The 24702-nt window shown below is 45.5% G+C and overlaps 2 protein-coding genes across 2 annotated transcripts; one reads left to right on the top strand and one right to left on the bottom strand.

Moving 5' to 3' along the window:
• Positions 1–9640: 9640 nt before the first annotated feature.
• MTO1 (mitochondrial tRNA translation optimization 1) lies at positions 9641–18037 on the bottom strand. The gene is made up of 12 exons (XM_032185706.1): positions 17836–18037; positions 17539–17738; positions 15924–16041; positions 15019–15308; positions 13683–13795; positions 13365–13555; positions 12969–13099; positions 12390–12594; positions 12137–12308; positions 11188–11306; positions 10515–10672; positions 9641–10330 (listed from the first exon to the last, which is right to left on the bottom strand). Exons 1-12 carry the CDS (start codon positions 18029–18031, stop codon positions 10103–10105), a joined length of 2121 nt encoding a protein of 706 aa, XP_032041597.1. The 5' UTR covers positions 18032–18037; the 3' UTR covers positions 9641–10102.
• Positions 18038–18262: 225 nt separating this feature from the next.
• CGAS (cyclic GMP-AMP synthase) lies at positions 18263–23383 on the top strand. Its single transcript, XM_032184488.1, has 5 exons — positions 18263–18640; positions 19012–19234; positions 19813–20058; positions 21427–21529; positions 22543–23383. Exons 1-5 carry the CDS (start codon positions 18263–18265, stop codon positions 22880–22882), a joined length of 1290 nt encoding a protein of 429 aa, XP_032040379.1. The 3' UTR covers positions 22883–23383.
• Positions 23384–24702: the final 1319 nt, after the last annotated feature.

Below are 24702 nucleotides of genomic sequence, written 5' to 3' on the forward strand. Positions count from 1 at the left end.
TGCTGTGTTCTGATGTTTGTTTTCTTTCCCTTCTTCAGCTGTGTGCCTGCTCTATAGGAATGTGTCTGTACTGCTTGAATAATCCTAAACTGCTATTACTTCTCCGTGCTCTGTTTGCTTTGGTTGGATCTCTGCGCCTTGTTTTGGCTCGCTTTCTCTTTCTTACAACGGTAAAATCTGGGAGCATTGTACTCCATTTTCCGAAAGGATAGGTGTGCTAAGTACAGCTGGAAGCAAGGGCTGGAGCACTGAAGTCTCTGTGGAAGATGCTGGAATGTAGGAAAGGGTTCTCTTTGCAATGCTGAAATTCTGCTTCTGAAGGCTCGTTAGTGTCCCTAAGTACATAACAAAACCGGGGCAGTTGTACCGTTGCTGTAATAAAGCTCGAGTATCCTTCCAGCTCTTCACATGGTTCTTTGCAGTTCAAGATGCTTCCAAGAGAACTTGGTCAAACTGGTTGAGCAAAGCAAAGAGCTCTAATTGGGCTGAAAGGGAAAGCAGCTTTGGCACCGTTTTATCTACAGTGCGGCTTTGTATTAGATTTCTTACGCATTCCTGTTCCGAGCCTAACAGGCCTGTGAAGGATAGCAGGATGTTTGGTTTGGCCGGCATGGGCTGGGTACGCGATATCCAGCCCTACTGCTCGCAGTTCCTCTGTGTTCTTTGGACCAGCGTTGTCCTAAGCTGGATGTACTCGCTCAGTTACAGTTTAGGAATCGGCTTGCAATAGGCAACCGCTTCAAACTGAAACCTTCAGGTGAAATGAGGTTTGGAAGGAGCATCGGGTGTTTGGAGTGTCCGTGATCCTAAGCAGCCGAAGCTGAAAGGGAGGGCAGCAAATACAGGCAGGCCGTGGAGCTAATGGCAGCTCAGAGCTGGCCTGTCCAGGAGGAAAACTGCGAAACGTGGCAACTGCAGAGCTGCTGGGAAGCTGTTTCGTGTTAGAATTGCCCAGCTGGGCAGGCACAGAAGTCAGCCAGTTGCTTTGGAAAAAAGCAGCTTTGTAGTTTGGGTTCTGACTCCGGGGGAGAAAGGAAAATTTTCAGCCTAGAGGAACAGGCAGAACTGCAGGCAACATCTCAACATCGTGCACAGATAAAATACATGCTTGTGAATGCTCTGCCTGTGATGTTATCAACTGCTTTCAAGTATTAAACCTCAGTTTTACACCAGTTCTGATTTTTTTTTTTTTGATTATTGTAGACAAGTTTTGCTTTCTATGCACTAATGCGATGCCATCTCAGTTCTTTTATTAATCTTTGACTACATGGGGGAATTGTTAGACTTTTGTAAACAATATTTGGGAATAAAGCTACTTTGGTCAAACTTTTAATAAATGTTAATAGCTGAGAACTCTTTGTCTTCTGACTGCTTATTTCTTTAAGCAACTTCCACAGCTGTCCTTACCTCTTTTCATGCTGTCCTGTAACGCCAGGGCTGTAGATACAGAAGTGCGAAAGCCTTGAAATAAAGGGTGAGGTAGTGGAATGTAGAAAACTGGCTAGAATATTAACTTTATTTGGAGTTTTATTGCTGATGGGGGCCGTGGGGAGCTGGAAGATTGAAACTAGTTTTCTTTCTAGTTGATGGTGCCTGCTTTAGGATCCTGGAGGGCTTTTGGTACACAGAAATATTCCAAAAATGTGTGTGGCTAGGTATTGAGGGACTTGGATACAACAAAGCCTTCTCTGCACGGAGCAGAAATGGAGCGGCGCAGTCATTACAGCTGTAGCCAAGTAACTTCTCGCTCAGGGTTGTTTCCCTGGGTAAATATTTCAGACTGGAATAAAATGGGCTGTGCTCAGACTGCTGCCCCCAAGGTAATTTAATTATATCTCAAAGCAGCACATGCTACTACTGGAGCAGTTAATTTTACTGAAATTAGAGATGAAAGACTAATTCACATTCTGATTGTAGGTGGCTTAATGTATGTTGGAAGGCTGTGGCAAGCTTTGTTTGGGTCAAATTACCGATTAATTTTCTAGGTTTTTTTCTTCGTTATTCGGTGAAGAAAAAAATCAGGAAACAATAAAACATACTGTAGCACAATATCCTTTTCCTCATTAGTGCTGTGTGGTTCAGGGCCCATCTCAGAACAGCATTACCTCGGTCTGGATGACAAAAATAATCTGGTTTTTGTGTATATTTTTTAAACAGATAGGATTTTTAGGGTTTTTAAACCTAAAAAAAGCCTGGAGAGGGCTCGGGAGGGGTGCAAGGAGGCTCTTTGTGGGGCTGGCCAGCCCCTGCCCCCCCTGCCATGCCTTGCTGCTGTGGTTTTTGCTCTGCAAAGCACAACTCCAAACACTCGGTGCTCATTTTTGCTGGTGCCCAAAGTGGCTGAGCTTAGGAGCCCTTACTTGCTGTGGAGGATGGAGGCTGAGCCTCTCTTGCCATTTTATTTTATTTTATTTTAAACCTTCTGTGCATCAGTGCAGGCCAAGGTCATTTTTCCCCCCTTGCCCTGTTGCTGTCCTTGGGTGGGTGTGAGAGGGAAGGCACTGGGAATGCTGGAGGGTGAAGATAAAGGACAAAAGGTGTCGGGCAACCAGGAATGTGTTTTGCTGTGAGCTTCCTCTGAAACAACACCGTTCCTTTCCCTCGCCTACCTTGATGAGGGTGGCTGCAGAACTTCTTGCTGCTGGTTGTTTGGCACCCTTTGCAAGGTCTGTCTCAGCCTGACTTCTCATAGATCTGTCTGTCTTTTGCTTCTTGATCTAAAATACAGCCACTACCTCCAAAGCTCCTTTCTACCAGATTTTTTTCCTTCTCCCTCTCTCTTTTTGGCGCAAACTCCTATCAGTATTAACAACTCTGAGTTTACAAGGTTTCAGACCTTCTTTATTTCCAAGTCCTCAAATCCTTCGTGTTGTTTACTGCAACAAATAATTTGTTCTGTTTAGGAATTTGGCCTTCTGAAATTGCAAACCTTAGACAATAGCCAAATCATAAACTGAACGGAAGAACAGAATTTAATGGTGACCATGGAAAATAACATTGGACCGAAATTCATTTCTCCTGTAAGGCTCCTACCATGAGGGAGGCTGAACGTGCTTTGCTTCAGGAAGAAGAAGAGAGCATCCAGGGTGCAAAAGAGCCAAAGGAAAACCCGGTAGGTGGGGAAAAAAAAAAAAAAATGTATCAGATGTATCAGTTTCCAAAAGACAGTGGCTATGATTTTTTTTTTTTTTTTTTTTTTTTTTTTTTTTTTTTTTAGGTTTTCCTGAATCCTGTTTTGTGCCCTCAGGTTATTCCTGTATCATAAATCAATTACAACAGTCTCCTCCTTCCCGCCCCCCTTTTTATTTTTAAATGAGTTTACTTTCCTTGGCTGCCTACTGATAATTCTTTAATCCTTTACGCTTCAGGTATTCACACAACATAATTCAAGTCTGCCAGCTTCTCTGCACTGACAACAGTTAAGCACACATTTTCCTCAAAAGCTGGTGGGTGAAATACTGGCACTGTGGATAATTGGAGCCAGCTCGCCCCTATGTCAGGGTCCTGTCTGCCCTGCCAGCAGCAGTCACAGTCACCTTTTCCTTTTTAACCCACTGAAATCAAAGTGATATGACTAAAAGTGATACAACACAAAGTGAAGGAGCCACCAGGGAGCCCACTGGAGCAGTCGGCCAGCTGGTGAGATAACCACTGCCAGGCTGCACTGCAAGGCAAGGCGAATCTTCCCCTCCATGAGGGCTTTTATTTCTGTCCTGACTGAAATTTCATAGAATCACAGAATGGTTGGGTTGGAAGGGCCCTTAAAGACCATCCAATTCCATCCCAATGCTATGGGCAGGGACACCTCCCACCAGACCAGGCTGCCCAAAGCCCCATCCAGCCTGGCCTCGAGCACCTCCAGGGATGGGGCATCCACAGCTTCTCTGGGCAGCCTGTGCCAGGGCCTCATTGCCCTCTGAGTGAAGAATTTCTTCCTCATATCTAATCTATGCCTACCCTGTTTCAGTTTAACATCGTTACTCCCTTGTCCTACCCCTACACCCCCTGACAAAGAGTCCCTCCCCAGCTTTCCTGTAGGCCCCCTTTAGGCACTGGCAGGTTGCTGTAAGGTCTCCTCAGGGCCTTCTCTTCCCCAGACTGAACAACCCCAACTACCTCAGGCTTTCTTCACAGGAGAGGTGCTCCAGCCCTCTGAGCATCCTCGTGGCCCTCCTCTGGCCCCACTCCGACAGGTCCTTGTCCTTCTTATGCTGGGGGCACCAGAGCTGACCACAGTAATTCACATATAAAAGAAATGTTCAGGTTCTGCTTATCTGCAGCCACATAGGCCCATCTTAAGTAACCACCCCCATTTTTTTCTTTGATATATATATGTTATATACATACATATTATATATATTTTTATATATATATACACATATATATGAATTGGTTATGTGCCAACTTTTTCTTTTAATTGTTAGCTATTTGAAGTGTCACTTCGGACTTCTTTCAAAGCTGCAGTTATTCTTTTGAAGCTGGATTCTGAACTAGTTCCTCAGTAAATAGGGGGGAGAATAACAAATGGCTTAAGTAAATATTTAGTTTTATACGCTGGACTGTGGCTTTGCTAACAGGACATGGGTATTTTGGAGACAGAAACATAGGCTCCTTTGGTGTTAAAGTTGTGTCTGAGCAATGCAAACAAGCCCTTAAATAGCTTTTTCCCGAGGAAAAAGAGTAGATGAATTCAAGTGTAATGATACGTTTGCTGCTACCTGACTTTTATTTCTAGTAATAATAACGAGTGTTATGCAGTCTGCTGATAGAGTTATGAACGGTGGAGTTTTATCAGTCTGATGATGCATTTCTGAACAGCGCTCCTCAGAGAAGGAAGGGGGATGTGTGTATGTTTGTTTTGTGGGGACCAGGGGAAAGGAAACAGCAAACCTGAACAAGAGGAGATCTTCTCTGCCCCGCCACAGCCTCTTCTCTGTTAGGATAGTGCCCACGACTCACTTCTGGGCAGGAATCCCAGGAATTTCCACATTAACAGCACAGCTGAGGAGGACTGAGACCATGGAGCTGGTCCATACCCAACACCCGCCAGCTCCGGGCAGTGTCACCGAGCCGGCTGCCGGCGGCCTGGCCAAAGTCCTGCCAGGTGCTGTGGGACAAGGACAAACCCTCACCGAAGCAGCTGGCTCAGCACTGCCGGCCCCGGCAGCCTTTCTACTTGTGACTCCCAAAATCCCATACGCTTGTGACACTGGCCACACACGGCACTTTTCAAGTTAAGCCACCTAAAATTTGCAACTGAGGCGGCTCGTCACGAGCCTGCCGTCAGCTCCCCTCGCTGCCTGCCGCTCTGTAAGTCACAGGGAGAGCTCATTTCGCATCTGGCTCCGTGCCTGCTCGCCAGTCAACCACATCAAGCTTTGATTCACATGGAACAAGAACAGCGTGTGCTTATCAGTCCCCAGCGGTGCCTGAAAACATGCCTCCTGGGGCTTGCGCTGGGAGGTGCAAAGATGCTAGAAATGAAAGCCTTCACCCTTCGCTTCATCCACCTCCCACCTCCATCACAGCATCAGCCTTCCCCAAACCGTGCTGCCCACTCGGGGAGGCTCTGCAGACCTGCTGCCACACAGGGGGGAGCTGCTGCTACAGGGACCCCGCTGGGGAAGCTGCCCGCAAGGCCATGTCTGAGTTTGTGGTTCACAACCCCAGGGAGACACCACAGTCTGTCAACATATCTAGGCTTAAGCGCGCCAAGAGGCGATGAAGTTGCAGCCTAGAGATTCTAGGCTGGAATATTTGCCACCACTGGACTCCTCAGCACAGAGGACAAGGTTCCACATTTGGTTACTAGATGATGGTGACTACGGAGTCAGAAAGCTTCTGCTGGGGATCCACATCTGTCTCCTCCCTCAGATTTACACACACAGGGTTAAGCCTGTGGAGAAGTTTATGGAGAAGTTAAAACTTCTCCATAAGAAAGTTATGTCTCCAAAATTAAGTCTCCAAAGAAGTTTATGGAGAAGGTAACAGAAAGAAAAACATCTCTCCTCCCAAGCAGCCCTGTGGTAAAAACTATAGAAGATGAAGAATCAATCCTTTTTTTTTTCTCCGGTCATTTTGTAATAGCAGCTGCAGTCCCCCACCTTCCTGAAGAATGGTCACCACTAACCTCCAGCACAAGAGGGAAAGGCCACGTTTTGTTTCTCACTAGCCCTGCAGAGCCACAGAAAGACCAGCAAATGAGCATGACACAGGCCGTGGCACAGGAGGAAGCCCAGACAGCACCTCCCCAGTGGAACAGCAGATTCCCTCTTCAACAAGTAACAGCTGTGATCTTGGGATGCCCATCACTGAATGGAGAAGCACAGTCAGGAGACAGAGGTAACCAAGATAAACTCCTGAGCATCTACAATGACTGCAAGTGAAGATCATTGCTTACCCAAGTGCAAGGTACTTGCAAGGGCCTGCAAAATGGAGGGCTAAGGAGAGCCACTAAGCACAACCACTGCTGCAACTGTTACAGCAGCTGGATGACCATCAAAGACTGGGTGACAACAGCTTTTAGTGTCCCCTGGCATAATACAGCTTCCTATTTTTCTCTATTTTTGCCATCTTCCAGGCAAAAATAAAGAAACTGGGCAGGTGACACTAAAGTACTGTATAAAATGAACGCTAGAACAGGAAAGGAGACCAAGAGTTGTCTTGAAAATATGGTACAAGGTGGAGTGGTAGAGATCTGAGGAAACTTTGCTCAGCAAAAACTGGCCTGTGTTCTGCAGGAAGGAAAAGAAGAGAATCACATTGAAACAGGGAACAAAGAGGCCCTTGGTATGTGCAAATGAGTTAGGCCAGCCTCATGCATCCTACCCTCCCTGCTTTTCTGGTCACAGCATGGTTTACAGGAGCACGAAGTGCCGTTCATTACAGCACAACCCAGGAAAAACAAACAGATGTCAGTGTTAAGGACAAGCTGAGCCTGCCCTTCCCACCCTGCCAAGCTCAGCAAGACCACAGGAGCTGTGAGGTTCTAAGCTCACTTTGTCTTCACTTAAAAACCAAGCCTTGTGCCTTGTAACAAATCTTCAGCAGTGAGTTAGAAAGCAGATGGCACAACGTCTGCAGTTTATCTGCCCGTGCTATTTGCAGCAGATTATTTAGCCTTTCTGCACCTGGATTTCTTTAGAAAACAAACAGAACTGCTTACCTACAGCTAGGACTTGAGTTAATGTCAAAAATCTCGGACAAGAGCTGTTCAACAAGCATGTTACATACAGCAAGCCCTACATAAATGAAACAACACTTGAGGAAGAGCCAGTCCTCAAAGTTGTGCACGTGCAAGGCTTTACATTGCAGTAAGTGCAGACATCATTCTCCCACAGGTGTCTTGGCAAGGCAGGTTACCAGTGGCCAAGGACCCACATCACGCTGAAAGAGAGCAGTTGTTATAAAGGATCTGGAAAGCAATTGTCCTGGTTTCAGTTAGAACAGAATTAATTTTCTTCCTAGTAGCTGGTGGAATGCTGTGTTTTGGCTTAGGATGAGAAGAGTGCTGATAACACCCCGATGTTTTAATTGTTGCAGAGCAGTGCTTATACCAAGCCAAGGACATCTCAGCCTTTCGCTCTGTCCTGCCAACAGGCAGGCTGGGGGTGCAGTAAGAGCTGGGAGGGGACAGACCCAGGACAGGTGACCCAAACTAGCCAAAGGGGTATTCCATACCATCTGACGTCATGCTAAACAATATATAGGGGTGGTTAGCTCTGGGGGAGGGGGCCGGACTGCTCGGGGTTAGGCTGGGCATCGGTCAGCGGGTGGTGAGCAATTGCATTGTGCATCACTTGTTTGTACATATTATTATTATTTTCCTATTATCACCATTGTATTATTATTATTATTATTATTATTATTATTATTATTATTATTATTATTGTTATTATTGTTATTATTGTTATTATTATTTTGTTATTATTATTTTCCTGTCTTATTAAACTGTCTTTATCTCAACTCACGGGCTTCACTTTCCATTTCTCTCCCCCGTCCCAGAGAGGGAGGGGGGAGGGTGAGCGAACGGCTGCGTGGTGTTTAGCTGCCGGCCGGGTTAAACCACAACAGCAATGGACTACTAACTTCATTTTTTTTTTTTTTTTACCACAGAGTCAATTCTCTCCCCCCTTTCCAACTCTTAGACCACAGCCGTGCATTATTAAATAGCTAAAAGAAAGAAAATCGAAATCTCACTCCTTCTGCTTGTTCCTCTTAGCTTAGTGCAATCACCCTTTGATTGACACTGGTGAGTGCAAGAGCAGAACCAAGGCCTTTATAACACAGAAATAAAGTAAGTTTGGCACTAGGTAAAATCATTTGCCTTTGTAGCAGGGTATGAGGTGCTTGCCTTTACAAACAGACATGAGTGGATGCAAGGTTTTCCTGTCAGGCAGCTGCTGACAAGAGCTAGGAAATGCAGTTTTGAGACAACACAATCTTTTTAAAAGTGAGAGGAAGAAAGTGTCAATAGGGCTTCCTTCTTCATCTGTAAAAAACACACTGAAGTTTTTACAGACATAGCTATGTCAAAAATGGACAAAATACAAAGACAATGTATTGAGCAAAGCATGAGACTTTGTCAGTCAGCAGTTCAGCTGGTTTGAACAAGCAGAGCAGGAAGGGAATCGGGGCTCCTTTGGATTCCCATAGCCAGAATTTTGAGAACACCCAACCTGGAGCCTGAGTTACACCACAGAAAGTGTAACTGCCTTCCCTACACTAAACCTGAGGCTTAAAGGGTTGAAGTAATTGAGCCAATAAAGCTGAAAGTAGTCCAAAAAGGAGCAGTTACATTGCTTTTCTGGACCATTCTGACAGGAAGACCAACCTACAGATCATTTGCCTAAAGCTGTTCTGCACAAGCCAAGAACTGGTGACAGAGCAACGCATTTAGGAGGGCAGATGATTCCCCATGTGAGCTCTGCCCATCCTCCTGCTGCATGACAGGATTTCTGTCAACAAAAAGGACAGAAAAGGAACCACTCATGCAGAGCAAATAGAGAACAGTCCAGAACGTAATTTCAAAATGACAGCTATATTTAACTCCCACAGAACTTGCTCCCAAGCCTGCTTGCCCATTCAATTCAGAGAACGCTGAGGATTTAAAAAGAAACAAGGTGTGTTTGAATAGAAGTAGAGTGTTAAGTTTATTTTAAGCAAAAATGACTACTAGCATCAGAGAGCCTGCTGCTAAATCAGGCAAGGATTCAGTAGGTGCAGAGCAACAGCCTGAACTCAGTATTTCCTGATAGCACGTGACAAACCCACTGATCTTGTTCAGATGCAAATTCTGTTACTGCCAGCTGCAGGGCCAGTGCTGATAAAAAAACAATGGTCCTGCTTCCCTGAGCTGCAGAGCCCCTCGCTGTTTTGGCCTCCAGCACAGGAGGCTGTCAGGACACTGCCTGGAGCTGGGGCTCCTGGCATGGGTTCACAATGAGCCCCCCACCTTGCTCAGCACCCTGGCTGAGGCACTCTCAGCCTTCCCCAGCTCTGCAGTGAATCTAGCACCACCTCTGTACTTTACCTGTGTGTGAACTGGGACCTGATGAATTGCCAGGGCTGTAATGAAATAACTGCAACCTCAGAGACCATTTCTAGTTTGCTAAGCAACAACCAAGCTCTTCAGCAAGTTTCAAGACAAGCTTTATTTATTTTAAAAGAGAATAAGAAAAAAAACATGATACAGTGTTTACATTCAGTTGGCCTCCTACACAGATTTTACTATTTGTATGGCACACATGTTCCTAGCCAAGAGTTTCCTGTTGGCTAACATCACACTAAGCCATCAGGCAGTAGCCACTGCACAGCTCTAAGCACCAGTACCAGAGTCAGTGGAGCACTTTCCAGTTCAAATCCTCTTGTGCTGATATGGGTTCACGCAGGGTAACATTTCTCACTCGTTTCAAAAGAGCAAAACGCTGTCGTTTCCAAGATGCTTTACAACTGGTTCTGATGATCTGACATCTACAGAAGCAGAGCTTTAAAGGCGATTCCTGCATCCTGTTGGCTCCAACCAACATCACTTTTATCTGTGATGCTGCTAAGGTGAGCACAGCTGATCTCGCCACATACTCTAGCAGGAGGTGAATGCTTCTCACACAGGTGTTTTAACAAAAGTACTCTCCGGCTCCTCTTCAGAAAGCTCTGCTGAAATCTGTTGTTGGGAAGCTGCTTTCTCCGAGTACATATTCCCTGGTAAACACTTATCAGTCTGAGGGAAAGCTTTTAGCTTCTCTGCCTTCTGGTGCTTGTTTTTCACAAATCTTAGCAGGTTAACAATAGCAGCTGGGGTAATTCCAGGGATGCGGCTGACTGCACCAATCTGCACGTAGAAACAGAAACAAGTTAACCTAAAACAAACCTAGGCTCTGAAGCCAGACAGAAATGAGATCAAAACCTGTGGGTGTTCCCTTCCCTGATTCTCCTCGCACACCCATGTCCCTTGGGAAGACACAGAAGGGCTTTATTTTGCTGCTGTTCAGCCTTGCTGTGGCCCAGTGACTTACCGTCTGGGGACGGTTAGAGCTCAGTTTCTCCCGCACCTCTGTGGACAGTGATGCATCAATAGCAAAGTAATCTAGGTCCTCTGGCAGCTGGAGGGCTTCATCTCGACGCACTTCTTCTATTTCCTGCTGTTGGTTGACTACACACCACTCATAAGCAGCTGTGATAGACAATCAGGGAAACAAGAGGACAAGATACAGACATTCATATGACAGAAGTCAATTCCAGAAATTCCTGGAAGCTGAAAGAACAACTCCATCAAGATGATCAAAAGCACTGAGGAAGCTTCTAGCCTCACAGATTACGGTGCCTAATTCATATCACTACTTTGGAAGAAATCATACTTTTTAGTTTGGTAGAGGAATTAAGATACACAGATTAGCTTTTCCTCTTCTTCCAGGAGAGGATGTCTATCCTCCTTCCAGGAGGTCTATCTGATGGAGCAGTAAAGAGGAAAAACCCATGAGTGAACACAACTAATTGATGTCACCCCACAAAGTGCAACACAGGCACTCAGACACGACTGTAGCCTATGGTAATACATGAATGCTCTGACAGGAGTGCTTCACTTCTCTAAACAGCAACATGAAACACACAGCAATGAAGTGGCTTGCTCTCCCATTGCTAAAAACCCCACACAGATCCCGCTAGGATATCATAACCCTTGTACTTTACCTTCTATTTTCAATCTCTCTGACAGTTCTCTCCATTCAGCAAATTTTCCCAGGGGTTCGGGGATAGCCCTTGCCAGAATCTCCATGTTGGCCTCTGGATATTGAAGCATGTCAAAGGCACTGTGGAGAACAAGAGTAGATTTTTTATGGTAGGAAGTACTGTTACTTGCATCATTCCCAAATCAAACTTTCCAAGGTGAGGCTGGTAGCAGCATAGACCAGAACAACTGCAGAGCACAGCTCACCTCCCTACTGCCTCCTCTCAATACATAGATGAGCAGTTCAGCTGTCCTTGGTTGTTTTTAGGTTATCAGCTTTTATTTACAATCGAAGTCATTCTGCCGCACTAATTGTTGATAAACAGGGATCTTCAAAATCCCTCACTTAAGATCTTTTTGTATGTCATAGGCTATAGGGTGCAGTATGATTTTTAGATCCCCATCATCTTTTTAGGAAATATGAACAGCAAGATAGAAAAAAACAAGTAAGGGCATTCAGGAGAGCCTTTCAAACAGATCGAGTCAGTGACATCTTAGTCACTGGTTTAAAACAGAACAGATAAGGTAAGATATAAGATGGGTAAGGTAAGCAAGGGCCGTTGTGTTGAAGAACAGCCACCAACTAACACTAGCATAAAATTTACACTGCTTTTGAACAAAGCACTGCTTTCAGCAAAGCAGCAACCCACTGCAGAACTGTCACCATTTGGTGACACTTTCAATACAGAGAGCAAGCACTGACTGGGCCAGCAGAGTACTCTCTTTGGGAGCCTAACTCAGTGCCAGGAGTTGTGGCACAGTAGAAACCCAATATCACGCTTCTTCTATAGGCAAAGATCAGGTGTGAGCCCCCCGAAGGTGATAAAGCTGGAATCTTGGGGTACTGACGGCTTCGGGAAGGCTGACCTACAAGAGTACGTCACGCAAGAAGGCTTCAGCTGAACCCGTTACCTCATAGGTGACCTTCGATTGCTACTCAGGTGAACTTCTGGTATCAGCTGGGACCATTTGGATATACTGAACTGAAGGGATTTCAGCGTTGCAATTCCATCCTCTAAAGCAGCCTTCATCTTAACCGCCTGTTCGTATCGCTGCTGTGACACACACCCGGCCTCCTCGAAACCTGCAGAGACAGGCGGCACGTGGGACAGAGGTCTACAACCGGGCAGTGCCGCTGACTGCAAGAGCCACCCTACGAAAATACCTCTGAGGGTGAGCCTGGCGTCGGCGTTGTCCGGCCTGAGGGACATGCGGAACTCCACGCGGCTGGTGAACATGCGGTAGGGCTCGGTGGTGCCCAGCGTGGTAAGGTCGTCGATCAGGACACCGATGTAGCCCTCTGTGCGACTGACAATGAAAGGGGGCTTGCCACGAACCCGGAGGCACGCGTTGATGCCAGCAATCACACCCTGGACGGACAGAAAGCAAAACAAAAACATTGACATTTACTTTATGGTTAGAATATCAGCATGTCTGCATCTAAAGACTCATGCATCCTGCTGCACCTTGGAAAAAGGAATAATTAGGGCTAGTAACCCAGGCAGTATCTCCCCTGTGATACTACAACTGTCTGAAGAGCTTCTTGGCCCCTGCTGACAGTCCTAGAGACATTTCCTCCCACATTTTCAATTATACCCACTGCATGGTCTCCATGGAATCAGGGCGAGCAACAATAAGAACAACTCATTAAACAAGACGGACCTGCCATGACTGCATAGCAAGGACAAACGCCAAGACAATACCCCTTCCTGAGCACGGAGTCCACACCATCAGGTTCACCTACCTGAGCTGCAGCTTCTTCGTAGCCTGTCGTGCCATTTATCTGGCCCGCAAAGAAGAGCCGCTGAACAAGACGGGACTCGAGAGAAGCAGTCAGCTGACGGGGATCTAAGTAATCATACTGCACCCCATAGCCTAAGACAAAGGAAAAGGCAGATCTTAAGTGAGGGATTTTGAAGGTCCCTATTTTATCATCAACAGCAAGAAGTGGGGCAGAATGACTTAGTTTACCAACTTTTATTTACAATCTAAAACTACCAAGGAAAAATCTCTGCATCCAAGAATAAATCCTAATTTTGTTTCATATTTACCTTGGTTAGCTACACCCTAAACAAAATTTGTTTTTTATTAGCTGGTAACCAATACAAAACACAGACTGACAACTATCTGCTCCCCTCACCTGGCTGTACCATCTTGGCTTTTTCCAAGCCTCGGATAGAATTGATCACCTGCTCCTGGAGCTCAGGCGGCAGTGTCATTGAGAGGCCTTGGGGGTAAATGACGTTGGAGTCCAAGCCTTCAGGCTCCAGCCACACCTGATGCTCACGGTTTGGGAAGCGCAGAACCTTTGCTTCCAAAGAGGGACAGTATCTGTGACATGAAATAGCCATAAGCATCATCTGATCTGGAGAAAAGGCAATTTTCCAGAAGCAAAACAAGGCAGATGCACAGTTTCAGTTCCCACCACTGAGAGCCTCGTATGGTGCCACGTACTTACCGGGGACCCTTTGTTGTCTCCCTCACGTGGTTGTTCAGGTGGAGGTTATCTTGAACAATTTGCTGAGCTTTCAGGTTTGTGTAAGTCAGGTAGCACGAGAGCTGATCTTCTGGCTGAAAGAGGCCAAAGCTCGCTTTAAAGTAATCCAGTCACAATACCCTGCTGAACAGCTCTGGTCTGAGGACCTCCAAGCTTGGACAGCGTGCTCTCAATTCCTGCAGAGCTGGGTAGTGCTGTTCTACCTACTGCACATACAGAATGAGAGTAATCAAAGACCTTGAGCAGTATGCCCAAAAGCAGACCAAGAACACAACCTGGGAGTCCAGAATCTGAGTTCTATCCTATACACTCCATTAATTACAGGATGGATACTCATACTAAAGCACCAGGTTCTCTCACAGCATTAACCACACAGCAACTCAAAGCTCTGAAGAGCTCTGAAGAGGAGCAAGTGTTGAATCTTAGCTACCATCTAATTAAAAAGTTTGCCAAAGACTAAAGAAACCTCTCAAAATCCTGCAGTTAACATGGAAAATTCAAAATTTGGAAAGAAAAACACTATGTAAAATATTTCACTATTTTTTTCTGGAAAAAAAGTTGATAGACTAACATTCAAAACTGTAATAAATGTTGCACTTCAACTCCTTGAAACCTATCCTACAAATACCTAGGACTTCAAGTGATATGACATCCTCAACCCCTCAATTATAGTAGGTCAATTCCTGTATGCTTTGGGACAAATTAACTCCTTATACTTAATTTGTTGCTGTTTAGCCACACTACGTAATAATGCCATCCATTTTGCACATTTTTCTTTGGAAAAATGAGTTTCTTCTTTAATTTACTGTTAACGTGCCACCTCTTAAGTTCTGTGGCTAACTCCATCCTTTCTTTCTCCCAGTCAACGCTACTAATGATCTCTATTTTCAATATTTTAATCTGTTACTCTAGTACTTTGGTAGCAAACAAGATATAAATCTCCCCAATACTGGTCTAATACCAGCTGTATTTTGTACATCACACGTTTACCCAGCACAGAAAGAACACTGCTAACAACACCCTATTTTATGCAATTCTCACCGTAAAGATAAAGGAAGTGGTCTCCAGGTTGGGCAGTAAGAGGAAAAATTGCTTGCTTTGAGAAGTGAGCAAGCAATTTCTTCCTTTGTGTGGAAAACCTCAGAAACTTAACACTTCTAGCATGGAGAATACTGCCCAGCTCACTTTCCCGGCCATGAAAATCCCTTACATCAGCTCCCTGGGGGATTCTCAGCGTGACATTCCCCGAACCACCCCGAGTCACTCCCCGGCTACACGTGCATTTCACTTGTGCTACCTTGATCCACACAGCCTTGCTGAGGAAGCTGAACGGCACAGGGGGGTTGTCGGCTGTACGTTCCTCCAGGCCACTGAAGTCAATCGTGTCCTTGGCCAGCCGCGGCGGCGTCCCAGTCTTCAGCCTGCCCATGGCGAACCCCAGCCTCTCCAGCGTCTGCGCCAGCCCGACGGACGGCTGATCCCCTAGGCGCCCAGCTGGATGCTTCTCCAGCCCAACGTGGATCATGCCCCGCAGAAACGTGCCCGTGGTCAGGATGACACTCCCCGCGTGCACTGTGCTCCCATCCCCTGAAACGGCAAGTTTTCAGAGGTGCGTTTATTTTACTATCAATGAAGCCCTGGTATGCTGGTCTAGAACTAGGCTAACTGTCCACCAAGGGCTTATGCAGCTTTTATTATTTGACAAAAACAGTATTTCAATAGCATTAATAACAGTAACTATCATAAGCAGCATGTACAGTTACTCCTATATTTTTATTATTCCCCTAAGTGTGTTACCCAAATACAGAAATCTCACTCCTGGGAAAAATTCCTGTCCAGGCCTTTATTTTGGAAAGCCCGCTTACTAGACCAGCGAGTGGTAACAAACCATGAGACTGCTAGTAACAGGGCACTACTGCCCAGACACATCGTCTGCAGCATGCTCTGTTTGCCAATTAAAATTTCATAATGCCACGTGGAATTCAAAATCACGAGTCTGGAGGAGATTAAACATATCTGAATTCTCAATATCCAACCAATCATGTTTTTCGTTGTGCTAGAGGTACTTACTTAGGCTTAGTTTACACCCAGCCTAATTGGGTGTAATTTGCCTACTGGCTAATTCAGCTTTCTCACTGCTGAATCAGAAGTGTTTACCCTGCAGGCTGCTCTTAGTGTAAAGCAACTGAGGGTTGTACATACCCAGAACGACTCCTCTGACTCGGCACTTCCCAGGATGGTCTGGTTCTGGTTCTGTCAAGAGAAGATCTTCCACAGATGCCTCATGAACTGTCAACAGTGGTGTGTTAAGGATTTCTTTCTGTCATGAAAGGAGTTACTGCAAACATCTGGGAAGTTCTGAGACATTTCAGCAGTCCCACACCTTGCCAATTAACAAATTACGTCAGCTTCTTTCCCTTTCCACTCTTACCAGGCCACTTGACAGCCATTCAACTACTGTACCAGTTCCTGATTTATTAATTTGAATTTTCCATTCACAGAGTTTAAGCTCAAGAGAAACTATTTGTTTATGAACTCTGAAATGTACATAAAATGTTAGAAAAATGATTAAGACTACACTGAGCCCCAATGATCTATACTGTATTAAAGCACCAACCTGAATGGTATCTAGTTTTGACAGGAAGATGTCAAAAAAAACCAAGTATCATCTTCTATAATTCACCCTAATACTGCAGCTTTGACGAATATATTCTAATACTCCAGCACAAAAATACACAGAGAAAATTCCAAGAAACAAGCCCACATTTTAAAACTAGTCATCGTTCTTGATTTTCTCTCAAAATACTCTGCAACACCAATCCTGCTGTTTTAACGCAGTATACAGCTATCCTAACAGGTTACTGATCTATCCTGAAACAGTCACCTTGGGACCCCTCTACACCAGGGCTCTTGTTCCACCCCAGCAGGTGGGTTCAGGTCCCAGGTGTTAATATGGTGGGTGCTACGGGACGGAAGCAGGAGCTGGTGGCACACACATCGAGTCCAGCTGATCATCCTACCCGCTGCTCTGTGGGGCATCTGACCCGACCACGCAGGGCTTGTAAGCACACAAGGCAGCGCTGCCCTGTTTCTGCAGAGCCCCCTCAGACTGGGTTCTTGCACACAACGTCCAGCTCTGCAAAATGCCGTATTACCACCAGCTGCATTTCACTTTTCAAATATAAATGTTACATGATATAAAGCAAAATATATTTTAGATTTAAGTTTCCAAAAAGGAAAAAAAAAGTATGTATTTGAGGGTACTTAATGTGTCTCAGTAACATCTCATTTTGTTTATGAGCTAAGGAACTACGATTCCTTTGCAGCTTTTTGCAGTCCTCAGATCAATGTTTCTCCTTCCTCCACGTGCTTAAACTTTCAAATATCCTCACAGGCTGCAGAACAACTGAGACCCTTATGAGATTGTTGAACAGCGCAAGCTTCCTTAATGACTGTTTGGGACCACTTTCTGTTATTCTGATCTAAAGGGAATGGCCTCAAGTTGCGCCAGGGGAGGCTCAGGTTGGACATGAGGAGACATTTCTGCTCAGTTTTTGGTGCAGTCAGGCACTGGGACGGGTTGCCCAGGGAGGTGGTGGAGTCACCGTCCCTGGGGGTGTTCCAGGAAAGGTTGGATGTGGTGCTTGGGGACGTGGGTTAGTGGGTGACCTTGGTGGTAGGGGATGGTTGAACTGGATGATCTCGGAGGTCCTTTCCAACCTTATTGTCTCTACGATCTCCTCACCAGGGCACAGACTCAGCACCCCCCGGCCTGCCGCAGCCCTGCCACCCCCCTCACCCCCCGTCCCCCTCTCACCCGCATGTTGTCCCGGTAGAGGCCGCGGTCCACCTGCGCCCTCAGCCCCCAGACGGCCGGCCCCTTGCAGCGGTTCAGCACCTTGTAGTGCACGCCGGCCAGGTCGCACACCCGCCCGCACAGCCCGTCCAGGGCGTCCACCTCCCGCACCAGGTGCCCCTTGCCGATGCCGCCGAAGGAGGGGTTGCAGGACAGCTGGCCTGCGGGGGGCACACGGGGACACAGAGCCGTCAGCACCGGGATGGGGGCGGCGCAGGACGCCCCGAGCCGCCCCCATCCCAGCCCCGCTGCCGGTACCGATGGTGCCGATGCTGTGCGTGAGCAGCAGCGTGCGGGCCCCGCCGCGAGCAGCCGCCGCCGCCGCCTCGGTCCCGGCGTGGCCGCCGCCGATCACCAGCACCTCGTAGCCCGGCGCCGCCCCGCTGCCCGCCCGCCGGGGACCGGGGCTGGGAGCTGGCAGCGCCAGGCGGCGCCAGGGCCCGCGGCACAGCATGGCTCCCCCGGCACCCGGCACCCAGCACGGCCCCGGAACGGGAAGCGGCGCCCGAAGGAGCCGCCACGTCCCGCGGCGCCCGGGCGCCCCTCAGCGGCCGCCCGCCCGCCGGCTGCTCCGGGAGGGCGGCGCCGCTGCTCGGCCCGGCCCCGGCTCCGGTGCCAGCCCCTCCGCCCGGCGGGACTTTCGTTTCTCCGGCGCCGCCGGGAAGAGGAATCCGCGGTGTGGCTCATGGAGGGCCCCGGGGAGCGGCGGCAGCGGGCGGTGCGGCGCAGGGGGAGCGCCGGGCGCGGCTCCTCCGGCGGCGGCGAGCCGAGGGAGGGCGGCCCCGCGGGCAGCGGGCGCGGCCGCCCCAGCAGGGCAGCCCCGGGAGGAGGGAGGCGGCCGGGGGGCTCCGCGGAGACGGGCGGGGAAGCGGCGGTGGCGGTGCCCCCGCTGAGGCTGCGGGCGGTGCTGTCGCAGCTCAGCCTGGGCCGGAGGGACGTGTCCGAGGCGTCGGGGCTGGTGAACCAGGTGGTGTCGCACCTCATCCAGGCCATCCGCGGCAGGGACGGCGGCTTCGGCACCATCAGCAGGCTGGGAGCCGGCAGCTACTACGAGCGCGTCAAGGTGGGTGCGGGACGGCCCCTCTCAGCCCCCGGGGACGGTGCCTAAAGCTCCGGGCCTGGCAAAGCGATGCGTGATGTGTTTCCTCGTAGCTGGTCCCTGAGGGCAAAAGGGAGACCGCTGAGCGCTCACCTGGCACTAAGAGCAGTGTAGGAACCCCAAAAGTCTCCTAAAAAGTCAGGGAGTTGAAAGAGGGAGTAACATCAGGACAGCGCTGTTCTCCACAGCGATCCTGCAGCAGGAACCCGCCAGAAATAAGCTCCTGTTTCATGCCAGACGTGGAAAACGCGCGAAGGCCTTCCCACGTAAAACCTCAGCCTGAAGAGAATAAAGCCGAAGTCGCACTTTTAACGCGGTGCTCTTGTACTTTGCAGATATCTGAGCCAAACGAGTTTGATATCATGCTTGTAATGCCTATCACGAGGATTCAGCTAGATGAGTGTGATGACACTGGAGCCTATTATTATCTAACGTTCAAAAGAAACCCAAAGGAAAAGTATTTGAACAGGTTTTTAGATGAAGATGGAAAATTATCAGCTGATAAAATGCTTACAGCACTAAGAAAAATTATTAAAGAAGAAGTAAAAAACATTAAAGGTAAGTACTGAGCGAACAAGTTCTCCACAGCAATGCGAAAAATGCAGTTTTATCTTAAGGTCTCCTGTCCCATGTATAGCACTGCCTACAAAACCTATGCATTTTGAACCTCTCTGCCCTACACAAAGGACTATTTGCTGAACTGGTAGCAAAATGAATTTAACTATCTCATTAGGTAGTATTACTTCACATCTGTCTACGAGATGTGTCCCTGTCCCCTTTTAGGGTGCTCTTTTTCTCAAAAGCCTTCTGCTATGTCATGGCCAAATCACTTTGGTCTAAATGTTTTCTGTAGTGAAACAGTTCATTAGAAAGCATAATTATATCTACAGAAAACATCTCAAATAGAATCAAAATTCTTAAAAAAAAAAAAAAAGTTCAATCAGTTCAAGTTTTCCTGATTTTGTAGATGGAGGCCTCAACTGGCCTCCTTAATGTTTTAAAAATCCATATGCATTTCACAAATCCTACAGGATAAAGCACCTGAGACTTTTGACTGATTATAAATTCCTGTTCAGTAAACACCTTATCTTCAAAAAATGCTTCTTCTAACATGATTTTTTTTTTTTTGTTACTAGATGTGGAAGTAACTGTGAAAAGGAAGAAGGCTGGAAGTCCTGCAATAACTCTACTGATCAAAAACTCGTCAGCAGAAATATCAGTGGACATCATCTTGGCTTTGGAAGTTCAGCAGAGCTGGCCTCCCAGCACTCAGGACGGCCTTAACATTGAACAATGGCTAGGAAGAAAAGTCAGGAGAGAGCTCAGAAATAAACCGATTTATTTAGTAGCCAAGCAAAACAAAAAAGAAAAGGTTCCAAGAGGTACTTCAAATACATACAATAAGCCTAAGTTAAGAAATATCTTCTCTACAACTCGATTGCTTATAAACGTCATAAAAAGGGTATCCAAATTCTGTTCAGTATTCTGCCATCAAGGTACACAGACCTTTAATTTATCCTGGATGTAGCCAGATCATCTTTGAAACCCCTCTTTAAAACATCAGATTCGTGACACTGCTTGTCCTGTGCTGAAATCTAATGACAAAACTGCTTTGCAGACTGTACAGCAACAGATTCTAACAGTATTATATTCAGTCTATTAAATCCAAGACAGGCATATGTATTTTCCCTGTGCTAGAGCTGTATGAAACAGCGACATCCACTCATTTATAAGGAAAATAAATTAAGGTGATTTCTAAAAAGACAGAGAACATCCCCGTAAGTGGCACTTAGAAGTTCTACACTTCTGCAGGAAGCAAACTCTACTTTTTTAGCATGATATGTTATTTCTCATTGAAATCTAACATGGCTGCAGCATGACTGCTATTATTATTATTTTTTTTTCCTAGAGGACTGTTACACCAAGCCTACATTAGTTTGCAGAAACATCTCAACTTGGCATTGTATTATGATAATTGATGGTTTCAGCAAAAAGTGTTCTGGCAGCTTGTTATTTTTTTTTTTTTTTTTTTAAAGTTAGGATACCTATCTTAACTGTGCCAAATAACACCACTGCTTTACTGGGCTCTTCCCTCAATGAAAATTAAATGCAAATAGTAATCAAACCAAACAGGTAGGGAAACAGCATAACTTACGTGAGGGAGACAAAAATGACTGTTGGTGTTTTAGAAATCAGGGGCTGAGCTGTATTAATTGTTGTTTTCAGAAACATTACAAGAAAAACAAAAATAAATGTTTTTAAACAGTTACCAAAGACAAGCTCAGAAGTGGATTACTTGCACTACAAAATCAAACCAATCATCACGATTTGTTTACTCAAAACCAAAATGGTTAAGCAGTAAAGCCAATAATGCAGAACAGAAATTGAGAGGCAGCAGATTTCTGTAAGCAGTGTAATTATTCCCAATATGATGTTCAACAAATGCCAGAAAGTTCAGAATCAAGCTTAATTTTAAAAACTGAAGCCAAACATCCTTGAGAATATAATGAAAGCATCCAGGCAATTAACTACAGCCTATAGTAACTATTTTATTTCTATGGAGAGGCTGAGGAATTGAGGAGTTCACTTGTTTTAGTAACTGCTATACTAAATTTATTTTTTTTTTTCGGTGCAAAGAAATTGTTGATATTTTAAATTCGGTCAGTTTTATTTATTTATTTATTTTTTTAGGTACTGACACCAATATTTACTGCTGTGTAATCGTGTATCAATCTTGTACCCCACTTTAGGAAACACCTGGCGACTCTCTTTCTCACATATTGAAAAGGCCATGATGAACAACCATGGCAGCATAAAGACATGCTGTGAAACCGATGGAGCAAAATGTTGTAGGTTGGTATTTCACAGTAATATTTTACTTTAAGCTAGTTTGAGCCTTAATGTTGCCCAGTAATGTTTCAGTTTAACATTTAAAGAATTCGGTCTAGGAGTGATTATTCTTAACAGGGAGCAAGAATAAGAATTTTAAGCATTGATAGTTGCATTACTGTTCTAGAGTAGTACAAGCTTGCAGGTACTCGTTGGATGTCTGACTTGCATTTACTTAAAGAGAGATGGAAACAAGTCACATTGCAGATTTATGTTCCAAATTTGCGTTTCAAAGCAAACAGATCTGACTTGCCAAGTAATCTTTCCTAAAGTCAGTCCTATTTAGAAAAATTAGCTCAAAAGTCTGATGACTCAGCTTTCTGAGCTTTGTAAGCAAATTACAGTTCATGGCAAGGCAATTTATTAGATGATGTTGAGAAAAGAACTGCTGAATGGGATCAGGATCAATAAATGTGATTTTTCAGTCTAGTAACATCTGGTTCCCACATTTCTTTTAAGAGAAAAAAAACTGCATCAGCTACAGAACCTATTTTATGGCAAAACCACTTTGTAGTTTACTTGATTTTATCGTGCACAGAATCAAGAAAGTCACGAGAGAACCAATACAGAACCCCTTATCTTTGGCTTTATGAGTAGTATCAGACATGCTATGTCCTTGCCTATCAATGAACTGAACTACACCTCTTCAACTCAATGAGTACCACAAGGAGGCAGTGGTACTGCCTTCAGTGTAAATCCAAGCTCCAAGCACAGTTTTAATCTTCAGCAAGTGCTCCAAGTTCACATGGATACAATTGGCTTTCTGGGCTGCAAGTGCCCCACTGCCAAGTCATGTCAAGCTTCTCATCAACCAACACCCCAGGTCCTCCTCCCAATCCATTCTCCACCCAGCCTGTATTTGTACGTGCAATGTGCTGGAATTTTCTTTCATAAATAATGAGTATTTAAATATCTAAAATAGATTTTTAGAATTGACTACATAGAAGGTACCTAATAAGCTCTTATTTATTTAACAGGAAAGATTGTCTCAAACTTCTGAAGTATCTTCTAGAGAAACTTAAAATGAAATATGCAAAAGAATTGGAAAAATTTTGTTCCTATCAAGTCAAAACTGCCTTTTTTCACTCATGTGTCATTTGGCCAAATGACACAGACTGGCAGTACGAAAACCTGGAACACTGTTTTCAGAATTACCTAGGGTATTTCCTGCGTTGTCTGCAAGATTCTCAGCTGCCGCACTTTTTTATTCCCCAATACAACTTGCTCAGTCCGGATGACAAAGCAAGCAACCATTTCCTTTCCAGACAAATAAACTATCAATTGAACAACAGATTCCCAATATTTCAGCAGGAATAGTAAAAAAGTTATGTACAGTAACTACCTGAAAGCAAATCAAGTAGATTTGCATATTGTAAAATGTGTTTAACACCTCAAGCTACGTCTCAGTAGTTTGATACTATCAAAAAACAACAACAAACCCTTAAAAGAAACTGGAAATTTTAATTAATATTTGATAGAATTATGAAGGTAACCTGACTGTAATGTGAAAAATCCCAACATGAGATGACTGCTAAACACAGAAGAAAACATGCACCAGCTTGGAAACTTGAGAACTTTACCTTCAACCTAACAACAGCCTGGGACTGAAGGCCATCCCTGAAATGTGGCTGAATAGCTCATACCAGTCATCACTGTTACACCTATACATACATTATATATATTTACATTATATAGATGGGTGCATATATATGTACGTATACATATATATTACATATATGTTACAAGAAACTGAGCTGCTTAAGCACATGCAGAGAAGAGCAATGAAGCTGGTGAAGGGACTGGAAGACAGGACTTCTGAGGGGAGACCTCACCACTCTACAACTACCTGAAAGGAGGCTGCAGTGAGGAGGGTGTTGGCCTCTTTTCTCTCAGGTCAGTTCTATTCAGTGTTTTTATGTGACTTGGACACAGGATTTGCATGCACACTGAGTTTGCTGATGATGGAGGAGCTAGGAGGAGCTGTTTCTCCCTTGAAGACAGAGGCGCCTTGCAGAGAGATCTTTACTAGAGAGCTGGGCAATGACCAAGCACATGAAGTTCAACAAGAGCAAGTGCCAGATTTGGCACCTGAGACAGGGCAATCCTGGACAGACCTGTTCTTTGCATAGAATCTTTAAGGTTGGAAAAGACGTTCAAGATCATCTGGTCCAGCCATCCCCCTACCACCAATGTCACCCACTCAACCATGTCCCTAAGCACCACATCCAACCTTAACACCCCCAGGGACAGTGACTCCACCACCTCCCTGGGCAACCTGTCCCAATGCCTGACTGCTCTTTTTGAGAAAGAACATCTCAGAATTTCCAGTCTGAACCTCCCCAGTGCAACCTGAGGTCATTCCCTCTAGTTCTATCACTAGTTACTTGTGAGAAGAGGCCCGGCTCCCCACACCTTCCTTTCAGGTAGCTGTAGAGAGCAATAAGGTCTCCCCTGAGCCTCCTCTTCTCCAGACTAAACACCCCCAGTTCCCTCGTAGGACTTGTGTTCCAGGCCCTTCACCAGCTTTGTGGCCTTTTGTAGTTGGGGGATGAGAGGCTGAAGAGCAGCCTTACAGAAGGGGATCGGGGGGTTCTGGTTGATGGCACATATCACTCTGCTGCTGTAGTACTGACTTTCCTACCTCAAATCACTTTTCTACTTGTAATTGCTGCTACTGTTCATTAGTACTGTATGCTTAGTATTTGTTACATATATACACAAGTACTCGTGCCTTAGTGATAACTATCAGATAAAAGCTATTTGCCTTATTAATCATAGTATTATTGCTAGTAGTATTGCTAGTAGTGATTTGCACTACTTTATAATAAAGTAACAATCTTTAATAAACAAAGACTCCCAAGTCCTTGTGTGTCATGGAATCCTTTGAGCTCATTATCAGTCTCTGTACACCTGCTGGCCGAGTAGTCCCCCTCTCCCCCTTTTTTGATTGCAACTGTATTTATCTTCCCTATCCATATGCATATTTCACCTGCAAACTATCAAGTTATACAAGGAACATATGTAAGAATTTGCAATAGTCAATTTCACAGGTGTAATTACGATCCCAAATATAAAGGCACCAATGACAGCACTGCGTAGTTAAAAGTGAAAAAATGACAATTTTATTTAAAATTAAA

This window comes from Aythya fuligula, chromosome 3 (genome assembly GCF_009819795.1).
Source record: "Aythya fuligula isolate bAytFul2 chromosome 3, bAytFul2.pri, whole genome shotgun sequence".
Taxonomy (NCBI): domain Eukaryota; kingdom Metazoa; phylum Chordata; class Aves; order Anseriformes; family Anatidae; genus Aythya; species Aythya fuligula.

Excerpts from the sequence above, each read along its gene's own strand:
- CGAS (XM_032184488.1), top strand. The coding sequence starts at position 18,263 with ATGGAGGGCCCCGGGGAGCGGCGGCAGCGGGCGGTGCGGCGCAGGGGG. Across the intron at positions 18,641-19,011 it reads GCTACTACGAGCGCGTCAAG|ATATCTGAGCCAAACGAGTT; the intron begins GTGGGTGCGGGA and ends TGTACTTTGCAG. Across the intron at positions 20,059-21,426 it reads AAAAGAAAAGGTTCCAAGAG|GAAACACCTGGCGACTCTCT; the intron begins GTACTTCAAATA and ends ACCCCACTTTAG.
- MTO1 (XM_032185706.1), bottom strand. The coding sequence starts at position 18,031 with ATGCTGTGCCGCGGGCCCTGGCGCCGCCTGGCGCTGCCAGCTCCCAGC. Across the intron at positions 13,796-15,018 it reads GCAAGGCTGTGTGGATCAAG|CCAGAAGATCAGCTCTCGTG; the intron begins GTAGCACAAGTG and ends GGCCTCTTTCAG. Across the intron at positions 12,309-12,389 it reads CGCCAGGCTCACCCTCAGAG|GTTTCGAGGAGGCCGGGTGT; the intron begins GTATTTTCGTAG and ends CTGTCTCTGCAG.